The sequence below is a fragment of the Neodiprion pinetum genome, chromosome 2 (assembly GCF_021155775.2).
Source record: "Neodiprion pinetum isolate iyNeoPine1 chromosome 2, iyNeoPine1.2, whole genome shotgun sequence".
Taxonomy (NCBI): domain Eukaryota; kingdom Metazoa; phylum Arthropoda; class Insecta; order Hymenoptera; family Diprionidae; genus Neodiprion; species Neodiprion pinetum.
This window is the reverse complement of record NC_060233.1, coordinates 34,265,770-34,286,961: the sequence shown is the minus strand read 5'-3', so window position 1 is coordinate 34,286,961 and position 21,192 is coordinate 34,265,770. Positions and strand designations below refer to the sequence as shown.

The 21,192-nt window shown below is 46.3% G+C and overlaps 1 protein-coding gene across 5 annotated transcripts in view; it reads right to left on the bottom strand.

Moving 5' to 3' along the window:
• Positions 1 to 2,673: 2,673 nt before the first annotated feature.
• The window catches only part of LOC124211272 (homeobox protein aristaless), a 62,810-nt gene continuing 44,291 nt past the window's right edge, over positions 2,674 to 21,192 (bottom strand). For 3 of the 5 annotated variants that reach the window (XM_069133201.1, XM_069133205.1, XM_069133203.1), the window contains exons 2-5: positions 18,108 to 18,442; positions 13,228 to 13,268; positions 5,382 to 5,556; positions 2,674 to 5,098 (exon numbers count right to left, since the gene is read on the bottom strand). In XM_069133201.1, coding sequence (XP_068989302.1) covers positions 4,502 to 5,098; positions 5,382 to 5,556; positions 13,228 to 13,268; positions 18,108 to 18,442 — 1,148 coding nt within the window. In that variant the 3' untranslated portion in view covers positions 2,674 to 4,501. Of the gene's footprint in view, positions 5,099 to 5,381; positions 5,557 to 13,226; positions 13,269 to 18,107; positions 18,443 to 18,619; positions 20,637 to 21,192 lie in introns of those variants that run through there. The other 2 variants (XM_069133202.1, XM_069133204.1) reach the window with 2 other exon arrangements.

The window sequence follows — 21,192 nt, the reverse complement described above, 5'->3', positions numbered from 1 at the left end:
GCTAATGACGACGACGGCCAGGCTGCGGCTTTGGGTGCACCGCGGCCGGGTCGAAGGTGTCGTTGCCAAAGAGCCGGTGACCTCGTCTCCGCGCGTCACGTTCGCGCACCGCACGAATGCGGGTTGATACTGGTCGTCGTGCATTCGCGACGTGCGGATTTCGTCAACCCGCTAATCGTACCATCCGTATACCCGGCATAGATCTCCGAGTCCGACGATGGTCACCTCTATGCACGCGTGCATATCACCAACTTGCAGTTTCCCACAGCTGGAGGCGCAAACGTCGACCGCTGCCCCAGCAATTTACTGACCACAATAACGTATCTCTCACTCGAATATAACTACACGCCAGACATTATAACCTCGCGGTACAGTCGATCGCAAGAGTTCGGACATAATTTTGTCGCCTTTAGCGAGCTCGATCGGTCTTACCCGAAACCGTTTCAACGTTTGAACCGTACTGCAACTACGTAATTGATCTTTCACGCGAACTCCGGAATGGCCAATACCAACGATCCTTGTTAAAATAACTAAAAATCACGGTGCTTCTGTACTTTATCAGGACGTAATGTGTGTGCGGTCACGATTCGTGTAACACTCGAAGTACAAGCCCAAGTTATTAATGTTGGAACAAATCATTTTCAGTATAAACGTTTCTTTCGCTCAACATTACAGACGCAGCACACCGTGCCTGAGTCACGAGACTCGAACGTCACGGTGAAACGAGGCGAGCCGGGCACAACTGTGATACGCGTCGCTTTTTGAATAAGGAAATAAATTAGGAGGTAATAGTTTCGATAATACCGCAGGGCATATTGTATAAGCCCTTGAAGTCGAGGCGTCGTTTCGGACCGTTGAAAACAGTCACTTTTGACGATACCTATGTTTACCCATTGCCGTTGATTCTCGAACCCACGCACGCGTGTTCAATGAATATGTGCAAGCTCCTTTTCATTCTCTATCGTCGCTCAGAAGTTGAAACACCAGCAAGATGACGGAATTCCCTGGCGCAGTTTCAACCGCTCGACGTGATAATATTATACATATTCCTCCGACCTTGCTGCCGACGGTTGGTGCACGTGTAACTCTTGGCGGGTTCCCGGGGAGAACCGGGTGCAGGATATTGTGTTTATGTATGTGGGTACATAGGTACATAAGCCGGTATATACGGGAGGCAGCGGCGGTGTAAATGCAATCAAGAAGGCCTCAATTAGACCGTCACGGCGCGCATCCTTCATCTCGCTGGCCAGCCTCCCGCTCCACCGGGTGTTCGTTATACAGACTCTTTCACATCGTCGGATCCTTGTAGACGATACCGTCTCGCGTACAGGTGAAAACACGGATCAGATATTTCTGAGGCAAAAATCGAACCGATACTCTCCCGGCGATAGACGCGCAAATTAAACGGTCACCATCCGCGGTGTTGCAGAATTTTTTATCTTTTTAAACCTTACTCGTCAAACTTGAATACGATTCGAAATTTGATTTGCAAATATCTAGATCCCGGAACCGTTAAAGCGCAGTCTTTTACGTTTTCAAAACCGGCAAACCCGACCGATTTGCGTTCCATCGAAAGAGCGCGAAGTCATCCCTCATCTGTGAATCGTCCTGTACAAAAGTAACGCACAGGTTGTGTTAAATGCATTCACCGAAGGAGGAACCACGGTGGCATACCGGAGGCATGGTGCGGAGACCTCGCGCTAAGTTGGTTATCGGATAACCCGTAATCGAGGCTTCTTAATCGAGGATAAAGCTCAGTGGTGCCTGTACGTGCGGATGGATAAAGCGTTGCCGAGAGGCGGAGGGTGGTGCGGCGGTGCCTGGTTGAAAGTCTTGAAAGGCGATGGAGCGTATTGCACACGTGCATCGGTGCCGTTTAGCGGGATGAAAAATTGGCCTGAAAGGGGCTCGGGGTACATCTGATTAAATTTCCTCGCTTCTCCAACGACGGTCCGCTTGACGATATCTTACACGACGAGAATTTGGGTGCGGATCACGCGCCCGCGATCTCAATAAGCCCTGCAAAGTGCCGGGGGGAATCTACCCGATTAGCAAATTACTTCGATGTAAACAAGTCCGCGGCGATGTCTCGGCATCCGATCCTCTTCTCGCCCCAAGATTCGTCCGTATAAGCCGCGTGTTCCGCGACCCGTGAGCACCGATCCCGCTTGCGTGATTGGTCAAAGTTATTTCGCTAATTTACCTCGCATGAAAATTACCGCGATTAACACTTTGACTCAGTCTCGCCGATTGAGAGGGTTCGTCAGTCGAAGCGCAAAGTTGTGCACTTTTTTTTTTCATCTATCTTACAAGATTTTTTGTACTTCCGATATGAGATAAACCCGCGATATTTCGCACGTCAATTACAATTTTCAATTTGTCATTCACGTTGATATTTCGTTTTCTTGTTTCGCATCTTTAACGCCTTGTTCATGTTACAGCAGTTACATGTATGCAATATACTTGGTGCATAGCTCACATACTGACTCATATATATGCATACATTATACACATACTTGTTATCTCTGCCAGCAGCAGCGTGATACTGCATCTCGATACGAAAAGCTTATAATTTATAATTTATTTTGGTTATATATTACTCATAGTCGGTATACGTAATATATAACCAAAATAAATTGCTGGAACAAAAGCAACAATCAGTACGCATGTAAATGTATTATATATATTTAATCACGTGATGAATGTTTCTTTTGAATAATACGTATAAATATGCATACATTTTATGTATATATATGTATACTTATATATTTGTAAGTACACTTGGAAGTTTTATATATATCATACAATTTACAATATTACTCCATATATACGTGCCTCGTCAATTAAAAAATAATAGTAATAGCGTTAATGTAGCCGTAAGAATAATAATAATAATAATATACCTAATAATAACAGTAGTAATAGTATTAATATCATAGTATGTCGTAATTATAATAATAATAGTAATAATATGTATAAATATCTATCTAGGTATATTGATATATCGTAAGTAAATTGTGCGATGATTGCGTGTGCATGTGTGTATGGTATGTGTGTGTGTCGTACCGAAATTGCGCTATAGACGCGAATGTAACGCGGCGACGACGAATTTACACCCGACGGTGAAAATAGCCACACCTATTATAACAAGGAACTCTTGGACGGATATCCCACAATGGACTTGGATTTCTTCCTACCTTGACCCGTATTACATATCGGTTGTAAAACTATACATAACGTCATACATCTATTACACACACACACACACACACACACACACACACACACATGTGTATATGCATATAAAACAGGACAGGGAATTGATTAACACATATTTGGATATAATAATTGTGCAGCATCTGGCAACCGGGTTAAATAGAGACAGGATACCGCGGCTACGGGGTGCCGCCAAGTTTATACCCTGAAATACTTTGGCGAAAAATATTATATTATATTATACATGCATACATACATATGCATACATACATATGCATACATACATGTACACAGGCATATATATGTATCTATATATATATATATATATATATATATGTATACATACATACAATGTGAATCGGTAGTATTATAGGGATGATGTATACCTATACATGTAAATAAGGCACGTCACGTTGCCGCGGTTTCTGGAGCAATTCCTCTAGTCAATGTAAGATGTGGTGAAGATGCCTGTCATAAATACTAGATATAGGTTGTAGATATCACCAGATGTCGTAGAGTATAACCTCTACCTCTCTCAGCTCCCTAGCTGGTAATTGTTCTTTCTTATACAGTTAGTTTTCTTGTCATTTACGCCTTCGTCTTCGCCACAAGTCTGTGAAGTAAATCCTGTAGCAATCCATTTTCTACACTTAAATTATACCTATGTATGTATACGTTCGCGTTGTGTATACGACAGTGTTTTTCTCTTGCGTATAACGATCAAATAATAATAATAATAATAATAATAATAATAATAATAATAATAATAATAATAATAATAATAATAATAACAACAATAATAAGAATAAGAATAAGAAGAAGAAGAAATGCTAGTTTTCAGTGAAAATTCAGCCTCGACCTCCATCGTCCGACCGATACTTCGCTAAACCGCGACGACAGAAGCGTAGAATCCAAAAGAGAGATCCTTGAAAAATATCACCAAAACAGTACTTGACTGTTATTAAACGGGATTTTTCACGGTCCCACATTTTCGTCTCTCCTTGGGTTCTACGATTGCGTCAGCGAGGATCCGTGGGACGTGTCGGTCGAGCCGGTATTTCGGGACGTTCCGCCCAAGTCTTGCGAGGGAATATTGATCAACCCAACGGGGAATGAAGATCGCTAACGCGTGCTTAACGACGGTTCAACCCCGATCCGAAACCGCCCGGATCGACGTTGTTACCACCGATAACTCCTACCGATCAACGGAATGATACGGCGCGATCTTATCCCTCGGGGTGTGCGTATCCTCCGCGCTTCTTCAGCGGTCTTCGAACGCCACGGTTCAGCTGACAAGGTCGCCGTTTTTCCTCAGCATTTCGAGCCGTATCTCGTGCTCTCTGGCCTTCAGTCGCAGCTCGGCGATGCTGTGCGTTCTGCGGTCCATGTCCGGCGGCACCCCGACACCGTGGTTGGTTCCGTTGTTCGGCGAGCCCTGGGGCGAGCTGGTAGTTCGCGTGGGTGTCGTCGTCGGGGGTGGCGGGGCTGGGGGGCCGATCCTCTGGGGCGGGGGCGGCGGCACGTCGACGAGTTTAGGACGCTGGGCGGCCGATATGTTAGCCAGGAAGCTCTGGAAGGATTGGGCTGCGCTCGTATAGGATAGGGGAATCCCCGGAGGAAGTAGGGGCGACAGGGGTGAAAGGGGCGGTGGCGCCCTGTGATAGGGGTGCGGCGGGTACCCGCCGAGGGGTGGATATCGAAAGGCGTCGAAGGGCTTCCTCAGCGCGAACGTACCCAGGTGGGCGAATGGGTTAGGCAACGTCGGGGCAACCACCGCTGACGGTTGCGGCGCGCCTCCGCCGAGGTAAGGGTTGTAAGGGTGACCCTGTGGCCCAACCTTCTCTTGTTTCCGCCATTTTGCTCGACGGTTTTGGAACCAGACCTGAAACAGAAACGGGCACGGAGTAATGGTTAGATGTGCGGTAAACACCCTCGCATAACGGTAGACTTACGTACCGGATAGTACGTGATATATTATTTCAATCCAGTATGTACGGCGACCATTTTTTGTCATGTAAAGAAAAATTACTCCACGTCCAGATATATAAGCACCATAAAACGAGGGATCGCGATGGTCCGTGACTTGGAGGTTTCTGCGGCTCAAACCCTCAACATTGATACCTATCCCACCTTTTTGTACCTATCCTAAGTAAATATATTTTTACGTTGATCGAGGCAGCTTTTACAAAACACTGCGACCGTCGTAACGCAACGAGTTTGTTGGATCGATCGAGAATCCGTGCCGTCCTCTGACAGTCCGATGGCTGCTGCTTCGAGATCGTTGTATCGGGTGGCGAGGGAGTTGTACGAGTAGATAGCGGTTGGCATGCCGCGTTATTCCGAAATGCCGTGACAAGGCGCAGTCAGATTAAGGATGTCAATAACAAATTCAACTTATCCAATCCGAATGTAACTATGCGAGACCTGAACGTCGATCTAAGGGTTGCGACGGGGTGAGGATTTTACTTTACTCCGTGCATCAAGTCGCGGCTCGGGATTTCCGAATACTTGGTTAAAATGCAAACACGTGACGCCGACAGCGTACATAATGCGACATGACGTGTGGATAAGCGGAGTGAAACAGGGCTTAAGAACATTTCATTTTACCGCAATTAATCATCGGCAGAAATATTCACTCATAATGATTGATTATTTTAGACATAAAGGTCTGGTTGCCGAATCCGGGACAAAACTACACGTTATTCGGTACCTGCGGGAAAAATCTGCAGAAAACATGTGTGAAGTACCGGCATGCGGTATTCTAACGTATGTCATACGAATCTCCCATTCGAGGATTGACATTGAGAGAATGAAAAACTCTCTGATCACGCGTGAACGGAGGAAAATAAATATCCCGATAAATCTCCCGTGCGGTGGAGGTGGTGGTTGATGTACACTTTGTAAACGCGATTACGATTACAGTATCAGTTCAACGAAGTAATCGGTATTCAAAGCTCAGTATCATCGCACATCCGAGTATCGAACAGTTCTATCCAATATATCCAACTGTGGGTAAGCATATTTCTATCGAGTACAGAAGGGCACAGTACCTTTGTGCCGTGGTAATGATCGAAGTCTATACACACGTGTAAGTATATAAACACGCGTGTATCAAAATTTAATTGAAACGTTAGTTGTCCCAATTTAGCTAATCTCCCCCACCGAAATTACTATATCTCTTTATACGTTCTCCAAGCAGGTACAGGTATGCATAGTATACCTGTGCGTACAAGCGTCGAGCAATCTCACTCTATACCTTATAGTATAATACCGAACGTGTAAGGACGGCTGATTGGCCCGGTCCGAGGTGTATGAGAAGCCGACGCGACGGTGCACTGCTCGATTTCTCGTTTAATCAAGATGCGACGTAGCTCCCGGTGCCGGTACCGATGCAATGCCGCGGCTAGAATCCGGGATGGGGTTCGGGGTCGGTAGGGAGTAAAGGACGGACCGCTACCAGCCGCACGAAGCACACGGTCGGCGTTGCTCTCCGGGTGCCGTACGGGCACAATGTCGGTTATTCGTCCCCCGGGTTGGCGCCCGAATTATTACAGGGACGGTACAGAGAGAGGATTGCCGAGTCAGCGTTACACCCCATCGCCGATGACGAGGCTGCGGAGGCCGCGGGCCCTTGTCCCGAGGCATGTTTAGACCTAATCTACAACTCCGAGCGGCCCTTTGACTCCCAAATTTGATTAATAAAGCCCGGTTATTGCGTTATACGTACGATATATCCGCCTTTACCGACGCCGCGACGTTGCGGATATTGGCCGCGGTCCTCGAGGATCAAGGCGAGGTGTCACCCGCGCGTTCGTCAAACTCCCTGTTTCTCTCGTTATTATTTCGCTCCCCGATGCTGCACGCCGGTTCATTACTCCACGACGACGCCTCTTTGGCCGCCCCCTGCGCCACTGCCTCGCCTGTCGGCGGCAAGGGGGATCGGCCCCCCCGCCGTGACCAGGATTGCCCCCAGCAGGACGCTAAACATCGACGGGTTAAAACAAAACAAGCCGACGACGACGACGAACTGCGGGACCCCGCGGTCACTCCGGACTTAATTGTACCACATTAATTACACGGACAATGGCTCTCTGCACCGAACTATATACGTATAATCCGTATATATACCTGTATATCTTACTGACCTACCTGCCTAGCTTTTCCTCCGTAGCTATGGGATTCGGCAATCTTTGAATAGCATTTTCCTCCTAATGTTATTACTCTCGCGTATCGCGTGTAACCTAATCAATATATATAATTATGATAAACCGACTTGAAAGTCATTTTTTTGGGCCAAAGAAACCGAGTATTTGTAAGCGAAGTAAGTTGAAATTTTCCATCGCGTATAAACGGCAAAACACGTGATCGGTAATCAATCATATTCTCGTTTACTCTTCTGGAACTAAAAGTTTCGTACGGTTATATCGATGGCTCTGTCGACCTGAGAAACGTGCAACAAAAACAAACCGTGTATCATATACCTACTGCACGTGACTTCAAGACGTCCGTGGAACGACGATGTAGATTCTTTGCGCCCTCGAGTATCCCTCGCGATACCATTATACCCTACGTAAGCTACGCGAGGCTAAAAACTGGTGGAAACATTTTTCTACAGAAAACCGGAATTCCTCGACTCGAGAAGTTCCGAAAATCTTGGCTGATTGGGCAAAAAGCTGCGCAGTGTCGTCCCAAGACTCTCTGTGCAAGTTAAGCGCATTCCTAAAATCTACCGAATAGACAAAAGATAGATATCTGAAGAGAGTCGAAATAAAAAAAAGAAAAAAAAAAAAAAAAAATGAAATTAGATGGGAAATAAAAAAGGGAAGAAACAATCGGCGATTAGCAAAAAGCTTTGCTCATGGTGGTCCCCGCGGGACCGCGGCGTCGATCGCCGTTTGTCGGCGCCCCCTCCCGCCCCCATCATCGTCCTCTCCCAGTCGTTGTCGCTCAGGGGTTTTCCTGGAACTACGCGCGGGAGAGATCGCGTGCGTCCGGGCCCCCAGGAAGCGGCCATTCGACCCGACCGACGGTCGCGGGGAGAAGGAGGCCAGTTGGCATTCCGCTCAATCGAGATAATTAAGCGCTGCCCCATCGAACGCTTCGGAACCTGGACTCCTGGACTCGCGATCCGGAATAAGAGGTACCTACAATCGTCGCACATGCGTCCTCTGCACGGATTCTCGGTACTTCTGGATAAACGGGCACATGTTGTAGATATTACGAGTTAATTGTGAAGAGGTGAGATATTCAAAGTGATCTGAGGATACGCCATAGAGGGATGAATTTTTTGGAAGGAGATAGCTGCGGTTATTCGTCAAGTCCCATCATCCGAAACGTTTTATTGTGTTAGATTACTTGTAGAATTTGATGCGTACGTGTCCATTCTAGAGATTTACGAACCACTCCCGGAATGTGAAAAACAATTTGGTTACGTGGTACGGGCTATTTACACGGCATATTGGCTTTCGGGAGTTACGTGAACCCGTTATACGATATTAGAAGGGCAAATTGATTCGTATCGGAGCGAACAATCCACTCAAGCGTTACAACGATAATTTACCTTGTATAAAAAAAAGACAGTTTCAAGATTGATATCACATGAAATTAATCCACGCGAATCGAAAAGTTATAAAATTGTAACAATTATTACGTGACAGGGTTTATTTTTTAATCCACGCACCGTCGAATTTGTTGAAAACATCCGAGTTTCGATACTCCGTTTCAACATGGATTAGACATTGAAAAAAAAAAACATGTCGAATAAAATCGAACAGTGCATCGGAACTGCTACACCCCGATCCTGAATTAAGATCCTTGTACGCGATATCATGATTTGAGTATAATCGCGTTTACCAACGAGTTGCAATATACGAAGCACGCATGCCAAGCCATATCGCAGCGGCTTATTATACCTACGGGCATAAGCTCGTTCGATATGCTTCGGGAGCAAAGGGCGTCGTCAGGATTTTTCCCGAGTAGAAATTTACTACCGGGCAACCCGAAAGGTACGACCATTAGGGAAGAACGATTACGCTTATCTCACACAATCGCCGCTGCCTCGGTTAAGTGGCATCTTCCTTCTCCAGACCGACGTCAACTCGCGTCAGGAAAGGTTCATCCGCGCGATTCCGGCGTAAAAAGCACCACGCATGTCGTCGCACTGCCGCGTGCATGCGTGGTAACGATATTCAAACAGGTACACGTGTACCTCGATTAACGCGTTAACGATAAATTCCTGCATTTCCTCGCCATCCCGGCGCCCAATTAATCCTACCATGGGAGTCTTTCGTTCCGTTTCGCTCCCGCCTCGGCTTGTAGTCCCATTATTACAATATTTTCATAAGCTGTAACCCTGAAATCCGTCCATCTGCAAGGGCGCTCGACATCCCAACAGCCCGACCCTGCAGGCTCGCCTGTGCAGGAAGTTCTTCGATTAAATAACGATTAGCGACAGCGGGGCGAGTAGCTGCGATAGAAATACGGGATAAGATAATACCCCGAGATATGGTACCCAGGCTCTAATGTAGGTACCTAATATGTGCTCTATGCGAGGCGCGGCACATACGCACGGCGTTGTATGAAAGGTATCCTACCTACGAGTCCTCCAACCTTGGCCTTAACTCGCCCAGCGTAACGTCGAGTTAGCGGTGCCCTCTGATGATGTTTCACCTTTTTTATATATTTAATTAGCCATTTCCCGCACTCAACGCCGCGTGCGGACATACCACCGCATATATTGTGTGTTTTAAAACGATTCTACGTACAAGCCAGTCACTGTCGGAAGAGAATCTTTTTACTCTGGTTGTATTAAAAACTTAACGTTCGTTCATTTTGTTTCTACATAATATACGACAGTAATTCGTATTCATTGTGTCCTCGCAACGAAACGATGATACACGTTCTACATTTGTTCTCTATTCAACGTATGTCACGTGGTACATGTAAATACAACGTTGGCGTAATACAATGAACTGAACTTGAAAAGACGCGTTAATTGCGGTACCAAAAATTTATAAATCCAAAATCTAATTCCAGCAGCGTGAGATTCTAGGAAGTTGGGGTGAATAATGATCGTTGCATAACGCGTGTAGATATGCTAGATGCGCTGCTGTCGGTCACGGACACGGGTACGTGATTAATCGAAATTATTTCTATTACGTTGTTTAGTCAGCTACCATATACACGTGAGCCACACGGTGGCATGGCCGTGCATGTCGTTCTCGGAATCCCCTGAAACGAGACTATGTAACAGTACAATTTGATTGAATAAAACTTGCCGGCTATTCTTCTTACACTACGTACCTGCAGCCAATTATTACGGATCTTATAGGGTTTGGTGGACCGTGATAATGTGACGATTAGAAAACGATTGTCCGCCAAATCGATCCACACGGACACGCGTTATAAATCGCATTTTATACTTCGAAGGCTTGACTTGCTTAATGGGGATCATCCGACAATGAAACAGGTTGCGAACCTGTTTCTTTGTTTTCAGGATGACTTGGATGCGCAGAAAGAGAGAATCGCCTATTCGTACATTGGACTCTGAAAAAACGGCGCCAACTTCTTTACGCGCGTAATAAACAAACGGCAAAAAACACAACTATACGTCTAACATTTAAAATTGGAATGTTGAAACTTGAGCTAATACGATTGAATATATTTTTACAGGGATCGTAATACAGTTTATAAGTTGGTGACGAGAATTTCGCGCGATTATAATCTAACGACAGTATCATTTGCTCGTTAAGTCTCGTTACAGGCGCATCAATATCGCAAATTATGAAACCAATCAATTGCAAATACAAAATTGAAACGTCGGCGATACTCGTTAATTGACCCGATATAGAAATCAAGTCCAATAGTCGCGTCTCTCCCGTTCCATTCCCCCCGATTAATCTCGCCAAAGGTGGGTTCACAACATAACAGTCGCATACCTATCCCTTTGCGCGTGTGTGCGCGCATTACAAACGAGATACGAGATTTATTTAATTCGATTCAGCGTGGCGCAGAGTGTTCTCGATCGGAATCACGCGCTACGGTGATGCCTAATTCATTCGTTTCTCGTCGCTTTCGCGAGCATTTCGTCGTCGTCTTCGTCTCCGTAATCGGTGCCCGAGGAGCGGGTAAGAGCCGAAGGATAAGAGAGGCAAAGCAAACCGATTCTCGTCTCGTCTCGTCTCGCGGCAGTGGCGAAGGGTAGACCCGTTCCTAATTGGCGACGGCGGCTATTATGCTGGTATTACAAGGTAGAACACGGCTGCTGCTGCCGTCGTCTGCGGGGTAAGTGCTGGGAGAAGAAGGAGGACGAGCCCCCAGTTGGACCCTAATGTCCGCCTTGCTCTTGCTTACAGCCAATAAATCAGCACTTTGCATAAATTCTGCGATAATGCAACGCGGCACGAAGCCAATATATTAGCTAGGTATCATCCGCGTACGTATCAGTAGGTATAATACGTGTAAGAAAGCTGACTCTGACTCTTCGCTTTTCGTCATTCATCCCTTTTTTCGCATCAAACCGCATCCCGCACGAGGACAATGCAGCTTTTTCGTATTATGTCGGCACGGTAGCCTGCAGTCTAGGCTGCGGGGTGACTCGAAGGGTTATCGTTACACAGGCTGCGAGGCAACGGTAGGAGACTCGGACAAGGTGGACGAGGAGGAAGGACGACGAGATGAAGGGGAAAAAAAAGAATAGAATGGAAAAAATGGAAGGAGAAAGACGTAGAAATAGGTGGAGAGAAAGAGAGATGGAGGGCCGGCCAAGCGATCCCGCAGTCAGGCTACTACTTAAGACTTTGAGTGATTCCTCGAAATAATTATCTGTTGGCTCTTGATGCGTGTCATTCCGTCAGTGGTTCTCAGCCACGTTTACACTAAGCCCGCACGTCTCGGATGGATCGGAAAATAGGCGGAAGTATGTTTGGGAAAAAAAAAAAAAAAAAACGAAACAAAACAAATTGCCCCACGTTACGAGAAGAATTACCTAATTCTGCAATGAGAGAAATCATCTATCCTCGGGGAACAATTCGATCTTATTACACTTTTGCTGCATGGGTCGAAGTAGGTTCGTAACGTGTAAAAGAAGAGAGAAAGAAAATAATAAAGAAACGCAATGTTTATAAATAACGGAGGGAGCATAATTTTTACGATTTGCCAAGAAATTACCGCTCCAATTATACAGGTATATATATACCTCTATATATATATATACAGGCAATTCTCGTTCAACGAATGAATCAACCTCCCGGCCGAATCGTCGTACCGCGCACAAATTAACCATTGGTTATTCCCGCGTTTTACCTGCCTAGCAGTTCCTGCGTTGAAGGGCTCCTTTAGACGTAGGATAATTTTTCTACCCTGCAGGTTTAGTTACGGAGCAGCGAAAGGAGTTGGTTGGGGCGGGTGGCGTACCTCACCGATCTAAATCGTTTCCGAGAGGTCTGAGCTGTTAAGCCTTGTGCCTGATGTTCGTTGCCAGCTCTCGAGACCGTGCAATTTCATCTTGCGCAATACCAACAGAGCCGTTGCCACGGCGCGATTTTTCTTCCCCCCGACATTTACCTACTTTGTAATGTGCATTATTATACATTATACCTGTGGTAGGTATGTTTGTCTATCGTACGACCTTATAAGTGCAGTGAAAACCCGCGGTAAGCGACCCGAGATCTCATTTCTCATTCCCGGCGCGAAGGTCGCGGGTTACATGGTAAACCACGTATTTCGCCATAAGGGTGTACAAGTTTTCCCACCTTTGTACGTTGGATGATCGAAAAATTTTATCGAAAAGAAACTGGTACAGATTGTTTTAGAATTTCGGGCCGGAACCACATATGGGAATTTGAAAATACGCGAGTTGAGGGCGATGAAGCTACATGGACTCTACATCAAATTATATCTGTAATACAAGAATGAGAAGTATCTACTTCTTCGCAAAACATGTCGCAATTATGCCGGATTGAAACAAGTGTAAATATAAGTTTGAAAATGCTTAAAAAGATATGACCAACCTGTATGCGAGCCTCGGTAAGTCCAATTTTCATCGCGAGTTCCTCCCTGAAATACAAAAGGGGATAAAATTAGTGGTAAAGCAGAGACGATTCGATCATCAATTCTCTATACTCGTACACCAAAGCCCAAATGGATGATGGGATGAAAGCATTAACCGGATCGATTGGAGGACTTCCCGAAGGCCCCGGGGCCCGGGGGTTCGGGGCCCTTGAGCGGCGGCCGACGAAGCCGAGCGCTCTCATTTGGATCGAAAATTGCTCCAGATGTTCGCAAAATCGCCGGTAAATGTTCCTGATTATACAGAAGCCGCGATTCAGCGTTTAGAATCACTTGCGCCGCAATGGCGTAAGAAATTCGAGTGTGTATAAATTACAGGTTGTGTACAGGCACGGGTAGGTGTACCTTCGTGTACGCGTCATTCGTGTGTGCGCGTCCACCGATACCGCACCCCGAATTTATACGTCGTACTGCAGCAGCGGGCAAATTTCAAACGACTGTGTATAATGAGCGAAGTGTAATTAAGAAACAAGTATTAAACAAAAGGGACGACGTGCCGGTGCAAAAGGTGTTCAGCTGCGATCCTGCGGTACATTTTCCAACGAAGGTCACGGGGGGATAATATGCAAGGAGTATCAAGGCGGATGAAGTAGCTAGCTGCACTCCGGCGAATCGTGTAAACTGCAAAGATTACAGTCAGAGGTGTGCGGGATGCTGCAAAAAAAGGGTTTGCCGCACAGTGCGTCGCACGGCGGCTGCATCGGCATCAGCATCAGCGGCAGTTAACAATAATAATTAGGATTGCGGCACGAACAATCACGGCTGGATGGGACCCCAGCTCCCCCAAGAGGTTAATTAGATAATGTAATTGTGTGGCAATTACTCGAATTGCCTGGAACCCTGGAAGGCTGCTAGTATGCATGTGTAGGTGTAATACAAATGCATATATACGAGTACGTATAAGCGTAAGTACAAAGTACCAGCCGTTAGACACGTCCCGTGGAGCGCGAGAAGCGCTACAGATATATGCGAACCGCATAGCTATATTTATAATTGTTTATACACACGCGCGAATCCTTTCCCAGAAATCTGTGCCGTAATAACCCACACCTCTCACCCACGAATCTAATCAATTTAAACCCGACTTTGAACCTCCTCGCTGACTGACTCGCCGTCCCGAGGACGAACGTACCTGCGGGTTGACGCGGCTAATTATTCACGCAACAAAGCAACTGCTACAGATGCAGCGAAAGAAAATAAATAATTCGAAAATAACAGGTGATGAGACGAATTCCGGCGAACTGGGCTGTTCTAGTATTATACTAAGGATTCCGCAGATATTAAGTATACGGCTTCCACGGAATCGAGTTATAGAGCACCAATCTCGAGTATACGCTCGACGTTTCTCATCGCCAAAACAAAATTTTGTCTTATATTATTTATTTAATAATAATGTGAACCAGCTGTAAAACCTATTGTCGGATGCCTAGTGTAGCTGGATTTTGTGCTCGTGCGCTCGCTGCGCTTGCTTCCTCGTTATTAGTGTTTTACCAGATGATACGAGATTAATGAGCTACCTCACGCCCTCACTGCTCGCTGCACTGAGCGAGAACTACGGAGCACTGGTCCTGGAGGTCGAAATTCACCAGGTAGAGGACCTGGAAGTCGCAATTCACCAGGCAAATCACCTGGAGCGCAGGAACTATAACGAACTACGGAGCGCTGGTCCTAGAGATCGAAATTCACCAGGTGAAGGATCTGGAGCGCAGAAACTACGGAGCGCTTGTCCTGGAAGTTGAGTTTCACCAGGTGGAGGACCTGGACAGCCAGAACTATAGAAAGTTAGTCCTGAAGGTCAAAAGTCACTAGGTAGCGTACCTGGAGCGCAGAAACTACCTAGAGCTTGTCCTGGAGGTCGAGTTTAACCAGGTAGCGGACCCGGAGTGCAGGAACAACGGAGATAGAGAACCCGGTACTCGAAATCTGCGGAGCGTGATTCTCATACGTCCTCTCTACTGCGCGGTTGTTTCCAGACTGAGGAATTTGGTTATCTGATTTTCGTCTATATAGATCGACGACGTCAGGAGAAAGAAAATTTTGGGTGATGTCACTTTTTGAACATCCGAACATCCGAACATCCGAACATCCAAAATTTGGTTTCGAACTTTAATACTATATAAATGATGGGATGATTTAGCGAACGCTAGCAGAAAACGTAATTCCGTTGCACGTTTTTTTCACGAGTTGCAAAAGCCATAGTCGAGAGAGTATACAAAACAAACTTCAAACGGAATCCATCCAACCAATCAGAGTTGTCCAGTCAGATCGAACCGGTCCCGTTACTTTCCTCTCGCCGTTGTCGAGTATATTATACCCCTCTCTCTTTCTCTCTTGTACGACATGTGTGATAGCTCCACAAGGCGACACACGGCCATCTTGTTTGCCGCGAGGCGTGTGCGATAAGTTGGCTCTGTACGACACGCGTGGTCCAGCCGGTACCAAGAAAGGATGGAACGAGGGGCTTGACACCCTGAAAATTTGGCTTAAGATTCTGTTACTCTGTTACTCCGTTACGCGAGAATGCGTTGAAAATACCATTTTCCCCGATTCCGTAAACCTTGGCTGAGCCAACTTGAATCTTGAGTATGACGATATCGCAGCCACCCGGTTGAGGAGCACTGAGAATGGAATCGGTGCTATCGATGGAATTAGGTCTCGACCAGGGGACAAACTAATAGAAGGGTGTAGCTCCTATCGCGGTTCCGTTATGCCATGTCCGTATAACTATACCTATGTAGGTATACGCGCCTTCCTATCCCATCCCAAAGCGCAACCGCTCTTGGCTCTTAGCTATCGTCTAGACCTCTAGGAGCCGAGAGGATCGGCTGCACCCTGACTGTCACTGTGCAGGGACGCGATAAGCTTGCTTGATAAACCGCGAGTGCAACGAGACTCAAAATACCGAACAATTGCTCACGAAAGCGAGAAATATGTGGTAATTTTTTAATCGGTATTGACAAAGTGACGGACTTTGTTTAGAAAAAAAAATTTGACTGTCACGAACAGAGCTCGACGATACGCGGTTAATTATTTCGAAAAAGAAATGTAATTGTTATTACGGGTCAACGATCATTGATTTGAAAATAAGTTTTTAGACCAAAAATTCATTTTACTAAAGTACAAAATAATCGTTCGTTAATCTCCATATCACCGTATCATCAATATTACGAACGATCTGCAATCTAAAATGAGTCTCGAAAAGCTTGAACGTTTTTTCAAAATCTCGATCGTCTTAATTGCTGAATATTTCTTTCATAGTGTACGAACACGTGCTCGTAATTTTGGTGTGAAGCACCGACGGAGAATACAGGCACGTAAAGCGCGTATACGCTCCTTGATCATAAACGTCAGCCCCTCTGCCGCCTCTTCCAAGATCTAATTTAGATAAAGAAAATAACTCTGGCTACCGCGCCTACTCGCCGCACGCCTCGATAAATGTATATCATCGATATATATGATCCGCGATCGATGTTAGTTTTTGACCATTATAATAGTCACGCGGCATACGAGTCAGGAGATCGAGAGAGACGGAAGGAGGACGCCTCTATAATGAACCTGGACCTTTGAAAGTTTGCGCTCGTTGAAATTAACCGCGCTGTCTAATAGATCGTGAGGAAAAAATTAATGCGTCCGGTAGCCGTTCTCTCGAATTATGATATCAAGATGTCTGATTTACATAGGCCGAAACTTCGTGAATGCTTGTCGCCTGCGCGAGGATGAGTTCAGACGTACCGTTCGGAGAACGCAACGAGTCGAATCGGTCGCAGGAGAAATACACTTCGTTACACCTCAGCTATTTCCTGTCGCAATAACTATTCCAAGCACACGTCTGAGAACACAAGGCGTTCGAATTTGAATAATCTAAATAAATAAACAGGTAAATAAATGGGGCATACGGATATCGCGTGACATCCCCGGAAGGACTACACCCGATATAATGTGTAATGCACGTATTACAGCAGAATTCTTCCGACCCGTGATGACCCAGCTCTCGATGGATGGATCGTGAGGCATAGTCGAAGCGTATGGGTGGAATGGCTTCCGAGCCTGCAACGGGGTAATCTATCTTGAGATTTTTAAACCGGACTTGGTAACTAATAGCGCCGTAATCGTTCGTAATAGGTGCGCTCCCAGCGCTGCGGGCACGGTGTGGGTTCTTGTAATTAACGGTGAGACCTATGTATATTATGTATGTACGTACGTACATGTATGGATGTATGGATGTATGTATATACCCGTTCGTACGGGCAGGAAAACTATACTGGTCCAGGTCTTCGTTGGTATATTCCGATAGTCGCATACAGGCGTGATCGAGCGGGCGCACAAATACTGCACGACTACGTACCGTGATTTATGCCTTCGCGTCGACGATGTCACGCTGCAGAGTGCGAGCTACATATGAGAAATATTCAATTTCCAGACAAGCTCAGATTCTTCGGATAAGTGATTTCCGCATTTCGAGAGTGAAAATACGCCACCGCATTCTTTACTCGTCGCCATCCAAAAGGAGAGATGAGCTTTTCGGTTGTATCGTTCGAAGGGACTCATTCGCGCGAAAGCCATTCGAAATCGAAACCGACCAAGAGTTGAAAATTGTTAGGACCGGCGAGTCGATGGTATACCTGAAGGATTCGCGAGAGCGAACGGTAGGGCATATACGCAAGGATGAAATGAAACGTGAAAGAAATCGTTTCCGTCAAATTACCCCAAGATCGTGTATAATAACACGGAGCATGGGTTAGCAGTTAACGAAGAGGGCTGCATTGAACGTGGGTACTTATCGTACCGCGATCACTGTAGTATAAATTGAGGATAAAGTGCACTTGCCTGGTGAAAACATCGGGATAATGGGTCCTTGAGAATGCCTTCTCGAGTTCCTCCAGCTGGAAGCTGGTGAAGGTGGTCCTGTACCGCCTCTGCTTCCGCTTGGGGGTGTATTCGTCGGTTTCCGGTTCGCTCTCGGGGCTGGCGGGGGCGGCGGCACGGGGATGACCCCCGTCGTCGTCGTGTCGAGCATCCTCGGTGGATATCCCCATTTGTTGGTTTGACGCCGTCTGGACGTTTTGGGCCGACGGGTGATTTCCGGTTACAGACCCGTTCGAGCTGCCCGCGGGACTCGTCCGCGGGACCGCCTCGCTGCTGCCTGGCACCGAGTTCTCTGCAACGAATTAAGGCCCAAATATTCCCTCAGCGATGATGAAAAAACAACACGAGAGTGAGATTTCGCTGCAGTGTTATGTACGATACGCTACGGTGTATTAGATCGGGATTCATTGTCGAGTGGATGCCTCCTAGCCTGCAATGGGCGGCGGAGAGGGACCATTAACCTCATTACCGTTTCGTGAGCGTAGAATTATCATAATTGATTCCCGGAACACGCTGGAAAATTTGTGGTCTGGTTTCCGGAGCAAAACAGTCAGCTCCGGGGCTCGAACGCCATAAACCGGCCTCTCCGATCTTCGGTATAACCGTACCACAGCCTAACCGCAATCTCCCTAAAGCTGTCTCTGCGTTGGGACTCGAGCCGCACGAAGCGTCTCGCAGAAAGGTTGATTTAAAAAATGAAATAAAAGGGGATACAACGGAGACGAAACGATATTTGGAAGAAGGAAACAAAAGAGTACCCTTATACCTCTTGTGTATGCGTAGAGGGGATAATTACACTTGTCGTAAATTGAAAATTGAACGAACGATATTTCAGTCAAGAAGCGAGTGCATACGTCGCCGCTCTGAACAGAATCTGTCGTTCAATTCCGATACGCGATACCACGTACAAGTATAAGTTGTCCAATGTCAAGATCCCCATTTCGCCAGAACATATCGAGTTAAGGACAAAGTCTCGAGAACACGTGGCACAAGTTTTGAATTCCGAATGTTCAAACGATCGTGAGAAGTCGATCTTTGGATTCTCGTTTAAAAGCTGCGTGCGTGACTCGGCAGACGTTGCCCGACTCGTGAAATACCTGTCGAGATGTATTACAAGTCAAGAATAATATCCAAAACGAATTCGAGCCAAGCGCGTAGGTAAGATACGCCAACAACATTGTATGAAATTAGCTTGTATACGAACGGAAAGTCTGACAGGCGTTATTCAAGGGGCAACAAGGTCGGTGAAAGGACCCCCAGGTGCACGCGGGGCCCGACAGAGATAATTGAATACGTCACGAAATTCCGTGATATTCTACTCTGCGCAAATCGTATTCGCTCGTATTCGCTCGTATTCGCTCGTATTCGCTCGTGGTTGTGTACCTTGCGCATCGCGACACCCACGGACCTCACGGACGTAAGATCGCGTTGGGAAGTGACGGAGATGAGAGGCCGCCGAGTGATACGGAGCCGGCAACCATGCACGGTTGTGTTTTAATTGGTCTGTCCGTCATTACGGCTGGTTATACTTTCTCCGGCAATAACGAGGCAATCAACGGATCGTAAAGGTGAAATAAAATGTAAAATAAAACGCCCCCCACCGCGCCTTGTACACTTAATAACGACGCGCACCACGGATAACGTTAATTTGTCCGTACAGCTGTTGAAGGTATTCCGCGCCGTGTCAATTTCTAATTCAACATCGTCCGTGGGTGTCGGATTTGAATTCGTCGTCGCGACTTGGTTCCGATTCCCGCGACTCTTCGCACCCAGGAATGACTTTCGTCAGTTTCCACGACACTGCCGCGGCAGACTCGCGTCCGGTAAGCAGCGGGATACCGGCTTGGCTTCGATTTCCATGTACGACATCCGCGAGTCCCTGATTCTCGACTCCCGCCTCTTGGCCCTCGGGTCTTGTTCGCCACGAAACATGTAAAGCGTCGGTAGGTGTATTACGGCGGGTATAATCAACGTCCAATTACACTCGACTGCCCGGGTCGATTACTCAATTACTTGGATAAGCATCGCGGACTGTGCCTCAGAGTTTGCACGTGACGGTGGAGAGGTCCGATGTGTTATACACAGTGTGCTGTATCGACACGACACGCAGCCTGCCTGCTTGCTTTTGCGCCTCGTATATAATACAATACCATTTGCAAGTATGATTCGAAAGTACGCCGATTACATTACATCGCATGTATTACTTGTGAATACAATATCGCTGAGTTTTTTTCCCCGGAGGCTGGGAGCCGGGATTTCTTACCGGCGCGTATATTTGTGTCTATCTTTTTTTCGCCGGTAATTAATACGTTCCATTAGCGCGTCATGTGAGGACAAATCCATTGGGCATTTAGGTGGGCCACGTACGAGCCTATCGTACACGGTATCTTTTCAGTAACAAAAAAAAAGACCGGATCTAATAAACGCGAACCCGCGAACGTCGCACACACGCACCGCCACGCGTTTGTATATTACCTGTAAAATACCACTGGTATAACATCCAACCGCAATCAGTCGGTTAATTAGTTTATTATGCCGCGATAATTTTCATGTTTATGGTACAATAATTGACGCATGTTTAATTCCTCCTTGGTTAAACGATACTACAGCTAGCCTCGCCTCCTTATTTACGACGTACGTTATAATAGGTGCGCAACGAGCGCAAACGCTTGCGGGTTCTTGCGCCTATGCTACAGGTACCTACAATATCTACAACTCTTGTTGGAAGACCTTTTCTCTGGCTAAAACCAATCACAAATGTCCATCTTACCTGACACGAGAAATTTCCGAGATTTTACAGTCCGCGGTCATTGCATTATGCAATTCAATGAATCGAATACGAGAGTCGGTTATATTACATGCGTTTATTTTGTAAACAGGAAAGAAAAAAAATGTAGAATTGAATATTATAAATAGTCTAAAAGAATCGAAAGACTTTTATAAAGTTAACGAGGAACAGATTGGATAGTCGATTTGAACATTTTTATCCCTCTATATATTTCTCGAGAATGTTTTTTCATAATTGAATAAAGCCTGGCATGC